Raw genomic sequence first — 14,293 nt, 5'->3', positions numbered from 1 at the left:
TAGTTATTATCAAGAGTAAAAAAAAAAAGCTTTTCAGGTTGAATGAAATTTGATAATTTATTGTCCTTTAAAATCTATTTTACTGACATCGTCAATGTGATCAAAAAGTAAAATCGTTAAACTTTTATTCTAAAGAAGATTAAACTTTACCTTTAGCAACAACACTTCTTGCACCTCTAGAACTATTCAAATAAGAACAAATTGGATTTACAAGTGAAAGAGAAAATACAAATTAAAAGTAATTACAAAGTAATTGGTCTTGCATGAAAGAAATCCCATTAATTTTTTTCTTCTTCATTTAGATTTAGAAGAAAAAAACAGAGGTTAAGGTTAATATGGGAATTAGTCTTAATAAATTTTATGTTTTAAAATTAAAATTTTAAGGAGAACCCTTAATAAATTTAATTGAACATAAAAATAGTCTCAGAGGAAATGTTTTGTTTGTTCAACTTTGCTCTTAAAATTTAAGAAAAATGAATAATAAAATTGTAAATGAAATAAATTCTTAACATGTGGAATGATAATAAAAATTTTAAAAAATCTCTTTTTATTCAAAACTTCAATAAAATTACATATATAGAAATAAATTCTCTGTGTAGACTTAATAGAATCAAATAAGAATTATCATATCGTGCACTAACCTGTTTCTGAAATGGAGAAAATTCTCACAGCAAAAACACCTTTTATGAATGAAAAGCTTTGATAATTTAGCACTGGACAATGTGATTATTTGTGTTGCAGCGCCGCTGTATTTCATCTGGGTGACTGTCCTTGCACTCAAAAAGCACCTTCTAGTCTAATTAAATGAGCTTTAACACATAAATTAGCAACGCATTTTGTTGTTGGCATTAGAAACGTTCTGCGGGAAAATATTCCTCATGGCTGAAATTTCTTCGAAAAAAAAAGCTGCATTTCCCGGAAATTACTTTTTTCGTTAGCTATATACACAACGCTTTTTTTTCTCCATCATTCTCTTTAATTAAATCTCAAGCTTTTGCTGTTGTACAAGATCAACAATATATGGAAAAAGTATGTTCTTAAACATGAATTGTGACTTTGTCATCAGTAAAATGTTTTTTTTATTCTCATTTTTTTTTTCTTACTAACTTTACCTTTGGTATATAAATCGTTCTTGCGAGAAGAAATAAAAAGTCACATTTTTTAACTAAAAGATTTTACACACATATAGTATATGCTCCCACATGGGAGTGTGCACTAAAAGTCTCACATTTTTTTGTTGTTGTATCATCCCCTCAAGTAAAAAATATTCTAAAATCACATTATTTAAAATACAGTAAAAGTTTTCAGTCAACAATATTTTTAAATATACAATTATTTAAAGATGTGTCATTTGCTTTTTTTTTTCTTTTCTTTCAATGCCCAATTTTTTTTTAATCTTTCATCTCAAGTTTAGAAATTCTTAAGAAAACTTTAAAGAAAAAAAACGAAAGAATTTATATAAGAAGTTTTTTTTTATATAATTTGAAAGAAAACGATTTTTTATCTAAAAACTTTTTTTTTCTATCCTTCCTTACACTTTGTATCCATCATTAGATTTTGGATATTTACTTGACGGACTGGTACGCAGGAATAAACGTAAATATAATTATATACCTCATCAAATAAAGAGTTTTACATCTAAACATCAACATCACAAATATTCCTTATTAATTAACGTACGCAAATTTAATCTGTGTTGTATCAATATTTTCATTTAATTTACTCTTTCTGACTTGTTTTACTAAAGTTTTTTTTTTAATCTTCATTAGCTAGATGTAAAAATGTTAACATTCGTATTTTTTCCATTTTTTAATTACTTTTTTTTGACTGTATGCCATCATTTATTAGGGTTTTTTCCATGACAAATTTTCTGCACATCGTTCATCATTCATTTGCTAAACTTTTTATTTTTAGAGAGTGTTCTAACTTGTGTTTCGGGTGGATATTGTTTTTGTTTTTGGAGTAGATTTCGCTTTATATTGAGATTCTGATGTAGGGAAAAAAACTAATAAAATAAATTAAAAAAAAAATATGTTCAAAGCGATTTTTAATTGAAACATAAAAAAAAATTTGCACAGTAGATTCAGAATGACCTAAAATTTAATGAGTAAATTAAATAATTTTCGTTGGGACTTTCTGCATGATTTCATTTTGTTGTAAGGGCCTACCGCAAACAAACCGCGTTGGCTAATATAAACAAATCAAAAGGAATTTTTAAAATTTTACCAAAAAAAAATTTTTTCTTTAAGAGTTGATTCTGTAGAAAATATTTTATTTTATTTTTGTTTTAAATCCGTTAATTTAAGGATTTTTCGGTATTTGTGTATAAAATAAATTGCAAGATATGACAGTTCTAAAATAGAGATAGAACATTTAGAACTTATAGCAAAAGACATACTTTTGTACTATAAAAGAAGAACATAATTTTAGACTCAAATTCTCTGCAAAATCTTTCTTTTTTCCTAGCAAGATAGGTACTGATTGAAATTTTTTTGTCTTGGAAAAATGATACATTTAGCTTTCATAGCTCAGACACATTTTAAGCTATAAAAAAACTCTAATATTTTGACTATTAATAGGTAAGAACATATTTATACAGAATCAACTCAATATGTTTTATTTTTGTACAAAAGTTTTTCTTTTTTTTCCATTTGGAATATACAAATTGTAAGATCTTTTACAAAATCTTGCTCTTTTAGATCTTCTAGCCGAGACACGTTTGTGCTATAAAAGGTTTGTTTTTGGTTGTTGTTATAAATGCGAATAATTCAAAGTAAAACTAAAAAAAATTACTAAATTTTTAACGGAAAGTGTTCCGAGTACCAGTAGAGAAAACCTTTTTACGAAATTTAGGCCTTAATGTCGAAAAAAAAATTAATTTCAAACAGAAAACTTAAGAAAACTTTCACTTTAGTAGTTTTCTTTAACTCAACAAGTTAACTAGCTACATATACCTACATTAGAATCTCACTTGTTTTGTTTCTATTTATTTCATTAAAGATATGGAAATTTTGCTTATGTATTTAAACACGCTAAGTGAAGGAATGTTGAGGAATGCTTTAGTATTTGAAAAAAAAATGCAGATTGTTTGGGGTTATTAAGCTTTGTCACAATTCCACGAAAATAAAAGTCAACAAAGGACATACTACATATATAATGCGTTACAATGTTTCAATATAAACTCCTTAAATACTACGATGTGTGTACATAAAAGCAGAATGGATTATAAAAGGAGAATTAACGAGAAAACAAAATAAAAGGTTAAGTAGGAGGGTCAGAAGCTTTGCGCCATCGAGTCTTTTGGATATTCTACGATTCTGTTTTTTTTTCTTCCATTTTCACTGTGCCCGCGAATGTTGTTTTAGTTTTCTTTTAAAATTGCAAATGTCTCACGTATGGCGAGCGTGCGAAAGGAAATTGAAGGAAAAAACAAATAAACGCAGGATTATTTAAATGAAAAAAAAATTCACATACAACGGACTCATTTGCAACTTTTGTCGCATGAATATGCAATCCTATGTTGAAATTCAGTTACAATCCGACATGTTTTCTTATTTATTTTCATTCTTATTATGCTTAAATTTGCCACACACACCTTAACAATTAATTTAAAAAAAAATTCTCAAAATTTACATAATAATTTGATTCAGTTACATTGGAAATTCCTTTTTATTTTATTTATTTATTTTTTTGAGAAGATGAGAGAATTTGTGAGTTTAGTAGCATAGACAGATCTTGGGAAAAGTCGCCCTCTTGAGTAAAATAAGATAGATTTCAATTGAATTCCTTTGAAAAAAGCATCATTATAAATATCAAAGTTTTGCTAAAAAGTTTGTTTTTTGGATTTTTCTTTCAATCCAAAAATTGCTGTAGCGAAAATTGCAATCATCCTCCATGAAAAGTTCACCACAAGGTGAGAGTAAAATGTTTTTTTTTATATATATTTTTTAAATATAGTTTTACAATTGTGAACAACAAGAGTGAAAAACAAGTGAAGAATGAAAGGATGAAAGAATAACATTTGGGTCCCATTTAGATGATTTTTCTTATATATGGCATTATAGAGAAGTTTTTGTCAAAGGTCGAAGGAAGAAATTCTTATGTTTATCAAGGTAAAATCTCTGATCAATTTCTCACTATTCAAGTACATATTTCAACAAATACATATATTATTATTTTTATATTAGGTGTATATAAATATATTATAGAAGAGTTAACGATTTTTTGTTTTGTTTTCAACGATAGACTTTCTCACAAGAATCAATAAAGGATTTCCCATCTATATCAGAAACGTCCTCTTTCTCTCTCATGGGAGGTAAATTCACTCAATTTCCGCAATTTTTCATTCCACTTTTCTTTTCTCATTATAATGATATTAAGGAAGAATAGCATTAAATTGACGATAGATTAAATTTTCATTATGTTAATTTATAAATATCATTTCAATACTTTTTTTTTTCATTTTAAATGGTTTCAATGATTATTATATTTTTTTTTCATGTTAAATATTAAAGTGTTTTAAGAGCTTCTTACAAGTTATTTTTAATAAATTTTTCTGTTGAGTTTTTTGTGCATGTCGTTTTATGCAACGATAGGCCAAAAATTAAGAATGAACACAAAGTTTGTTAAATTAAGTCGATTTAAGTAGAAAAATTTACTTCAGTACAAGGGGGGTGAGTATTTCCTTGAAATTCTGTTCTTTTCTTTATTTTAATCAACCTTGCATTAAGACTCCACCATTTTGACAATTCTGGTGAAGTTTAGTTCATCATCCAATCAAAAAAATCAGAAATCTTTCGTTGAACGTTTAATAAATAAGAAGAAGAAATTAAAGTTCTCTTTGATTGGTTGATAAATTCTAGAAGAACGTTTATTGGTTAAAAAATTCTTCTTTATGTTCTGAAAAGGATTCTAAATAATGAAATTGCAATAAATTGAAATTTATCACACTAGTTGATTCAATGTAAGGCTCAAATGCAAGAAATATGATGTATAGAGACGTTATAGAAAGGGTTATACAAAGTACATTATTTCAAGTGAAATGACAGCCCCTTGTGACCAAAATATTATTGGGGATTCATAAGAAATTAGCGTAGAGATTCCCATTCATTTTCATTAGACTCTAAATGGGATTCTATATGCTAAAATCTACGAAATGTATCGCACGTTTTGGAGTTCTGTGAGCTTTGAATTATATTATTGAATTAAAAAATTATGCTCTGACTAGAATAATTTGAAGCATCATTTGATTCCTTTCTGTGGATTTTATTTTCTTATAAATAGAAAACCTCGTAATAAACACTGTTAAACATGCTTTTGATTGAATCTTTTATCATACAAAAATTCCATAAAGAAGACAGAAAAAAACAATTTTTGCTCATTATAAATGGAAGAAATATTTAAAAGTCATTTAAGATTGCAATTCTTGGTAACATTGTTTTTTTAATCTTAAGATTTAGAAGATATTTTGTTGGATAATATATTCCTTGTGCTTTCTTTTTTTTATTTTTTTCATTTTTGTTATCCCCACACGTACACGCTCTCTCTCTCTCTCTCTTCAAGTACAAATGCTAATAGTTTGTAAAATACGATAAGTCTTGTTGGAGGAAAAAAAATGACTTTTCTTTCTGGAAAAGATGTGAAACCGATGCGATAAAATATTTATCCAAACAACAAATTAATGCATTTTGTTGAGAAGATTTCAAAGTACAAGAGATAAAATCTGGGGAGCAAGAGTTTGGAGATAAAGGTGGGACAGGAAAGAGATTTTTTTTGAGAGAAACCACAGTTAAAAATGTTTTTATACTTAAAATGTAAACATTTAAATTGCATACAAACATTTCTTTTTAAATATCCTAACTTCAATGGTTTATTCTTCATTTTATGCTTTGTCTAATTCACCTTTTCAATTTCACCTTTTTTTTGTTTTAATTATTTATTCTTTTTCTTTACAAATAAAAGCCACAATTTTTCCTTAATGTGTCTTCAACTTGGAAGTGCTGCGTTTATCATTTTTTTTCTCTTCATTTAGCTATCAAAAAAATCATATATATAGACCTAATTATGTATATCTTACGGATTTTGCTGAGTCGTCGAATTTTGTTGCAAATTTGGTGGTTTGTAGAACATATGAACAAATTGTGAAAGACTATGAACGGTGCCAGGACCTTTACCCGGTGTCATACAGATAAAATCATCCAAACTGTGGGATGTGCCTGAAAATTAGTTTTTCATTTTAGTTGAAAAGTAATTTAAAAACTTCTTTTTTTAAACAGAAAAAAATTTCACCATTCGTTGCTATAGGTGGATAAGGTGGAGGCGGTTTTATCCATGTATTATCAGGTCTACGCATATGACGTCGATCTGATGCAAATTCAGCCAAATATTCCTCAGCTGGGATCACCCGAAAAACTCTATTGGATGAGACAGACAATGTTTTTTTCTCTTCTAATTTTATATGTATAGAAATTTAAATGAGAAAGTTTCATTGTATCGCATAATGTGGTTATATGAGAGTTTTTTTCTCGGATCATTGACAAAATGCCAGCAAAGCCAGCATATAATGTACATAATACAATGATTTTTGCATGACATTTGTGCTTTCGCATAAAAAGAAATCTAATGACATTTGTTGGGAAAATTCGCAAATATACAAATGAAATATATGATAATGACGAAAAACAGCGCATAAAGAAGGAAAAAAAATAATGAAATTCATTTACAATTTCCATGGTGAAAGAGCTGAATTCTTCCCATAAAAGTTGTGCACAGTTGCTAATTGAGTTCAAGTCGATCGAAACAGGGAATTTAATTAATAAAATTAGAGGAAATGCCTAGGTAGACAACTTTTCCCTATAAAATTATATATTACATATACATAGATATATAAAATGGAAAATTGAGACACAAAATTTCACCGGAAATTCCTCACTGTTAGAGAATTTGTCAAGATATTCCGCAGAGGCAATGTCGTAACGCTTTTTTTAAAAAAATAATATTGATTTGGAACTTTTATTTCAACTTCTGTTTGAGCTTTTTATTAACAAAATTAGTACCTACTTCCTTTTTTCCATTTAATTTCCTGCCTTTTAGTAATATTAACAAATCCCTCTCAAACCATTATTATCTGAAAAATCAATTGACAATATTGAGGGGCTAAATTTTCTACATACCTACATATATACAGTGTCGAGAAAAATAATAGGACCACCAATATAGGTTTTAAATGTACCCTTGACTTCAATCGCCAATATCTCAGGCTGTGGGAGACAGATTTTGAAAAGTGGCATAGATTCGGAAAGCTACATTCATCCCCTTTCCAACGATGGTAGATTTTCGAAAATCGGCCCATCCGTTCAGTTTTGGTAGATGATTGAACAGAAAGTGGCATTTTTAGTATGGGTCTACTTGAGCGACTGTCAAAAATCAGCCCCTCAACGGATTTTGATCACCCCGGCAGTTTTGGACAGGGGAAGAATGTAGCTTTCAGAGTTTTTTGAAATTTTGAAAATCGGACACCCAGAAAAAAAGTTAGACGGGTTTTTGTGAGTGGTCCTATTTCAATAATTTAAGGGTGAAATTACACAAAATTTCATAACAAGTTTTTGTAAATTTTTATTTTTTTTAAGTGTTTATTTGAATTTAATTGAGTAAAGTTAAAAGGCTTATAGCTTGCGAAAATAAATTTTTCCTAAAAAAAAAATAAAAATTTGTTATGAAACTTTGTGTAAATTAGGAAGCATTTTAACCCTTAAATTATTGAAATAGGACCACTCACAAAAACCCGTCTAACTTTTTTTCTGGGTGTCCAATTTTCAAAATTTCAAAAAACTCTGAAAGCTACATTCTTCCCCTGTCCAAAACTGCCGGGGTGATCAAAATCCGTTGAGGGGCTGATTTTTGACAGTCGCTCAAGTAGACCCATACTAAAAATGCCACTTTTTGTTCAATCATCTACCAAAATTGAACGGATGGGCCGATTTTCGAAAATCTACCATCGTTGGAAAGGGGATGAATGTAGCTTTCCGAATCTATGCCACTTTTCAAAATCTGTCTCCCACAGCCTGAGATATTGGCGATTGAAGTCAAGGGTACATTTAAAACCTATATTGGTGGTCCTATTATTTTTCTCGGCACTGTATGTCGGTATATGTAGGTATAAAAAGCCCAACGGCAAATAAACCCCCAACGTGGAGGTACGGTGAAATTTAATTTTATTGATGTAATTAAATAAAATCATTATTATAAATTCCTTTGGGAGCACCCCGTTTGTATGGAAGGGCCTTTTATGAACTGTGTGGGAAAGTGTTAAATGTGTACATATAGCTATATTATTAAAATACACAAACAACCACTTTACGTACGAGCTCAATTAGAGAAAAGGGATACTTCCAGGAAAAAGCATTTTATTTTCACACAGAGCACTTTCAGGGGAGTACTGCAGAGTATTTTCCTCAATATTAGGATTTACCGTGAGAGGTTTGTTTACGTAATTTTTTTTATTGCTCAGAATTCAAAGAATACATTAGGAAAATTTTTGCTATATACATAGGCAAGGTCAGGATGGGATAAACAATTACAGAAACTCGAAAACTTTTATTAGAAATTTTTGAGACTGTTCTGAAGCAAAAAAATCCAACGTTCTTGTTAAATGAGTAAAATATTGATTAAAATTTGCTATTTTCGCTTTTTATTTGATAAATTTTTATCATAAAATAAATTATTTGCATTTTTAATATATTGAGCAATTTGTTTGCGTGGAGTTTCCATAATTATTGGATGATGAATTAAAATTTTAATTAAATTATTTATTGTGCTGTGATATTTATACGCATAAAAAGCTCTTTGTTATCCTTTGGTAACTTTAATTCAAATAATTATCCTTTAGAGGAGATATTCCCTAAATGGTAGAATGTAAAAATGTGTAAAAATAGTTCCTTTAATAGAATTTCAATACATTTCATTTTTAAAGCTCTGTGAATCATTGAATGAGCATAAAAATAAACACAATCTAAAGACTTTTTAAAACATTGTTTACGCCTAATTCTTCTTCAACAATCTTACATCGCATTTCAAAGCTATCCTTTTTGCTTGGAATTTAAATCAAAATGTCATCCTTTAATGACTTAACGAGCCAAAATTTAACCGAAAGCTTTGAAAGTTTTCACAATGTTGTACGAATATTATTCCGTACATTGTACAGTACCTACATAATTATTAATTAGATTAATTAACTTTTAACTCCCATAAAACTATTTTATTTTATTCCACAAATATGTTAAACTCTACCAAATTAAATATACACTAGCTCAGCCAAAGAATCTTTAATCCCAAATTAAATCATTCGTTTTTAATTCATAGAATGTATATCCTCCAGTGCGGAACCTTCGAAAGGGCCCCAAAAGGCAACCCCATCCCTTTAATGTGATGCTTTTAGGTTCATTGCTTTAACATTTTCCCCAACCCCTGAATGCAACATAATTTTTGGAGAAGGTAGCTATAGAGGGTGGTGCTTAAACTTTTCTTTTTGGTAATGGTGTGGTACTTTGTATTGTTGGCCCATTTTGTGTGTCTCTTTTGCTTTTTCGGCAAGCCATCAATTTTCCCCATATCCTGATTGAATTTCAAGCCATCGGGGAGGATCATCGTGGTGCCAAAAAATGACTTGGCGCAAAATCCACATAGATATGGGAAGGATACGTGTAATTTTTGGGCACTTGTTGCTGAGGAAGCTATTTTCTTATTCGAAAACCTTTCACCTCCAGCATCGTATATATAATCTACGTCGTATACTCAAACTCTCTCGTGGCATTCCACCCCAAACCCCGTAACAAATGCCATGCGGAGCAGAAATGAATGTTTAGTGTGAGAAGGAAAGGTAATCAAATGGGACATTATTTGGGCATTATGTGTGGCATTCAATAAAATTACCTGTGATGCTCTGGCCTTAGCGCCAAATCTGACCGGAATGTTTCAGTGACGTACTTGTGGAAGTACGTGGGGAATGGTAGAGTGGTATCCAAGTCGTATACAAGACATCTGTTGGGTCCCACGCAGTGCATAAAAAAGACATGGTAATCCTGGAATTGGGAGACAAGAAAAAAACAAGAGGGACTCTTCAATTATCGTCCATAATTCCACTGTACTGGGGGGACACCCTATACTGTATATTGCCCCATTCCGAGGGAAATAAACACATCAGAAAATCACACCGTTTTTATTTTTCTCCTTTTTTTTATTTCCCACTCGCCTTATCCACATTCTTTCGCATTTTTCCTCCCTTCATTTGTATTTTTCTCTACGCCCCTCATTATTCGTCTCACAGTCGCGCCATTTGGGGCGAGCAGGGGGCCGGGGGGGAGGGCGCTGTTAGGATTAAAATTTTGATTTACGTTTACACGCGAAATGATTAAAATATTCCGTGTGCCTGTCTCGTGATACAGCCACATTAACTGACCGGATTGGTGTGGTGGGTGGCATGTGCTGCAGCCACCCACAGTCTGGGGGTCAATTTCACTCGTGCGACCACTCCTGGGAAATCCTAGTTTTCAAAGTTTTTAGCCAAATAGAAAGTTTTTTTCCTAACCTAATACTTGTGCCCGTGTATGAAAGTAACTTTGGGAGTAAATTAAACTTTTTCAAAGTTTTCTCATGGAAAATATCCGCGAAAGTGACATGAATTGATCTTGAAAAAAAAAACGACCATTTAAAGTCTCTTTTTTTATTAATTTTCCAAATCAAATCTGCAGTAATATATATAAAAAATAATGTTTTGAATATGTTAATTTTGATTGTTATATAAAAATTCCTCCTAAATTGGATCCAATCCAAATATGTAAAGGGGCGGTATATAACTTCCAATTCAGGAAGCAATCTAATTTAATTCATGCAAGACTTGCAAGGAGACGCGCGATGGAGTGACTTGAAGAGAATACTAAAATACACAAGAAATATGTATATGCTGGAGAAAAGATGAAAGAAGTTCCATAATATACTCTGACAGAGTGATTCCGCTACTTCTGCAAGACGTTTTTCTTTTCTTTTGCCTTTCTCCATGAAAAATGATTGATGATGGTGTTGGGAAAATGCACATAAAATTCACCGCATTGGTTTTATATATTCACTCCTTTCGCAAAAGGATAATAGGATTCTCAGAGTGAGAGAGAGAGAGAGAAGTAAAGTGTGGGATGGAATCAAGACTCTTCATTCATCATATCAACAGTCTTTTCGCTCCGAGAGATTTTCTTCTTCTCTGCAATATTTTTCTTACACAATTTGTATAGAATTATATTGCATTCCCCCACCCCTTGCAGTGATTAATCAGTATAATATTGCTTTGGAAAATTCATCTTGAAAGTGAATGTAAAGATATCTCAAGGATATCAATTCATTCGTTGCTTATTCTCTTCATTTTTTTCTTTTTTTTTTTTTATCATAAATCATTGCAAAATATTTATCTTTTACAAAGATTATTGCTGTGAGTTTTGAGAAAAACCACAAGTAATAATTAAGTAATAAAGATTATGAATATTTAAAGAAACGTTAAGTTAATTTATATAAATTCATTTCTAAATTCATAACCAACTTGAAAATTAGATAAATATTACTTAACATCGAATTAAATTTAAGTAATTATTGTTCGTATTTTAGATGTAAGATTCCAAGATCTTGATTTATCTTTTTTTTTTGATTAAAATGAATAATTAGATTTGATTTGATTTGGAGACAGAATTTTATGTTACACGCTTAACATAAAAGCGAGTTTTAATGAATCGATGGATTTGATGAGCCCAAATTAATCACTAAGCTATTTAAAATTCACTTGAAGAGTTGGTACACATCTGACTATTAATTTGACATCAATTCAATAGATTCAATACCTAAGTTATAATTTCCTCTGCTTAAGGGTTTGAAGATATCTTTCAATTTAATTACCAACCTACTTTAATTATATACTTTGAAGAAAATTCCAAAGCTAAATTTTCTTTTTCTTTTATGTTATGTTTGGTTTTCCATAGAGAATCCAGACTCGTGTCATTAAGGAACATTTCCTCTCTTCGTAAGAGATTTTTCAAAACTTCCTAACTGTGGAATACCGGAACCTTCGTAGCCTGATCTTTAATACCTCCAACTAAAGTTGGGTTTTCTTAAAAGACAGATTTTCGGTCTCAAGCTAGGCCCTGAGGAAGAACTTAAATAGTCCGAAACTTTGGCCTTTGATAAAATTTAATTTGCCGAGCCTATGACCGAAAATCCGTCTTTTAAGAAAAACCAATTCATAGCCTACGGTCGTCCCTTTACTAGGTGAAGATCTAACTAAAGTTTCCCAACTTGGGTAACTCTTAGTTGGTAAAGCTTCTAGCTTTAAACAAGATATGCTGGCCTTAAGCAGAAAGTTCATTACTGGACTCAATTTGATTCAATCCTTATAATTATTTTTCATTTTTCATTTCATTTATTTCCTTTATCTCGGGTTGCGTCTGCCGCCGTCTTACCACTACCAGCCTCCCCAGGAAAACGGCAGAAAACCTGGTTCTTTGGCTGTATGTGTCAATCAATGTTTTACAAATAATTAATATTAACAATATGTTCACAGTACAGCCTATATGTTTTCGAGAGAAAATTCTCACTAGGTGGTGGGGAGGGAAAAGGAAAGTAGGTTATTTTTAGGTTCTAACTGTAACCGGGCTCGTTTTCAGAGTAGTGGTGCATTAGGTTATGGGTAACCGGTCCCTAACTTTTGTGACTAGCACACAACTGACTTAATTTGACATCAAATTTATTAATGGAAATATTTATTTCTTTATTTATTTATTTTTATTTTAAAAAGTAAATCAAGATCTAATCTCCCGTTTTCAGATTCCAAGTTTTTCAAATAAAATTCAAGGAATTCAGTGGCAGTCTTTTAAGGAAATCCAGGAGATGGTTGTAAAAGAGATCATAAAATTCAATGCAAAAAAAATCAATTCAGCGGTGTTAGACCTCCAGTTATGTTTAAAGTGTGGGCGGGGGTTGGAAAAAAAAGAAAACTCACCCATATAACAACTTTGTCATCACCACGTCCCGCCTTTTGTCTCCACAATGGCACAGTCCGTCCGGTGTTGGAGACAAAGACCGAGTAGCATTTGGGCAATTCGCTGGGATTATTCTTCTTCACTTGCTCGCACAACTTCCACACATTTTCCTCGCTGGAAAATCAACCAACAACCATTAAAGTCAAATCATCGGCACTTATGGAGATGGTTATGTGCTGAAAAATGTGGTCGCATAAAATTTTTATGGGACTATGCGAGGAAATGGACAAGTCGTGAGGGGGTGGCTGATGGTGTTTTGTGGATGAATGTGGTGGATGATGGGGAATCGATCTGTGCCACCAGAATTGAGAAATTTCTCTCATCTCTCAGCAAAGGGATTTTTTTCTCCTCACATAGGAGTGTTGCATATTGGATGCAATTCAACGAACATTCTGATGCTGTTGTGATCCTCCTCCTGGTAGCCGCTGGTGGAATTATGTAGCGTCATGGTGTGTGTCGGGGAATTAGGTCAGAACGATTTAGCATGCAGATGAAAATAATCAATATGGAAGTAGCAAAAGCAGGATGGGGCGCAGAGGGAGATTTCTTCGGTGGCTGTGGTTGAAATTTCTCAAACTCACCAATAGCATGATACGTAGGAGCATTCACCAATCTTGGGGAAAACAATAAAATCCTGCGTCATTGCTTTTTGGGCACCAACAACCTCACAATCCCGGAATTCTCTCCACCTCCTGCTAACAACTTCTTCTTTGGGATTGGGAACTTTTCTACCGGCTCACCAGCTACTTTCCCGGAATTGTTGCTCTGTATCTTTCGGGAAATTTATCTTTATTTCTAAAATTCCCGGATAGTCTTGTGGCAACAAAAAAAAAAGAAAGATGATTCCGGAAAAGGGGGGACGATGCGCTCCAAAACACACAACACAAAGGACAATCCAACTGAGCTTACTTAAAATACTATTTAGACACTATCTAATGCTATTTACTGATGTCTCTCAATCACCAAAATATACAACATGGCTAACTACACTAGAAAATTGCGTCTCCTGCGGGCTTTTTCCCAGAAAAACCCGTAAACAGGATTAATTTTTGGGGACGAACTTTTCTTGTCCTGCGTGTTTTTTTGAGATTTGATTTGGTTGTCCTACACTGTCCTGCACTGAGGATGATTTTGAGGCACCTTAATTCACGTATCGATAGTTGGAAAAACGATTAATCATATTGAAATATTTGAATTTTGAATAAACCGTTGGAGGTTTT

The 14,293-nt window shown here is 31.5% G+C and overlaps 1 protein-coding gene across 2 annotated transcripts in view; it reads right to left on the bottom strand.

The window, feature by feature from the left end:
* The window catches only part of LOC129794014 (protein N-terminal glutamine amidohydrolase), a 69,747-nt gene extending 55,568 nt beyond the window's left edge, over positions 1–14,179 (bottom strand). The window contains exons 1-5 of one of the 2 annotated variants that reach the window (XR_008750984.1): positions 13,655–14,179; positions 13,034–13,187; positions 9,931–10,079; positions 6,289–6,413; positions 5,916–6,215 (exon numbers count right to left, since the gene is read on the bottom strand). Coding sequence is in view for 1 of the 2 variants with exons in the window: in XM_055834587.1 (XP_055690562.1) it covers positions 6,073–6,215; positions 6,289–6,413; positions 9,931–10,079; positions 13,034–13,187; positions 13,655–13,716 (633 nt within the window). In the remaining variant the exon portion in view is untranslated. Of the gene's footprint in view, positions 1–953; positions 6,216–6,288; positions 6,414–9,930; positions 10,080–13,033; positions 13,188–13,654 lie in introns of those variants that run through there. The other variant, XM_055834587.1, reaches the window with a different exon arrangement.
* Positions 14,180–14,293: the final 114 nt, after the last annotated feature.

Source organism: Lutzomyia longipalpis, chromosome 3 (genome assembly GCF_024334085.1).
Source record: "Lutzomyia longipalpis isolate SR_M1_2022 chromosome 3, ASM2433408v1".
NCBI classification, from domain to species: domain Eukaryota; kingdom Metazoa; phylum Arthropoda; class Insecta; order Diptera; family Psychodidae; genus Lutzomyia; species Lutzomyia longipalpis.
The sequence above is the reverse complement of the archived record's forward strand: the minus strand, read 5'-3'. Positions and strand labels throughout refer to the sequence as shown.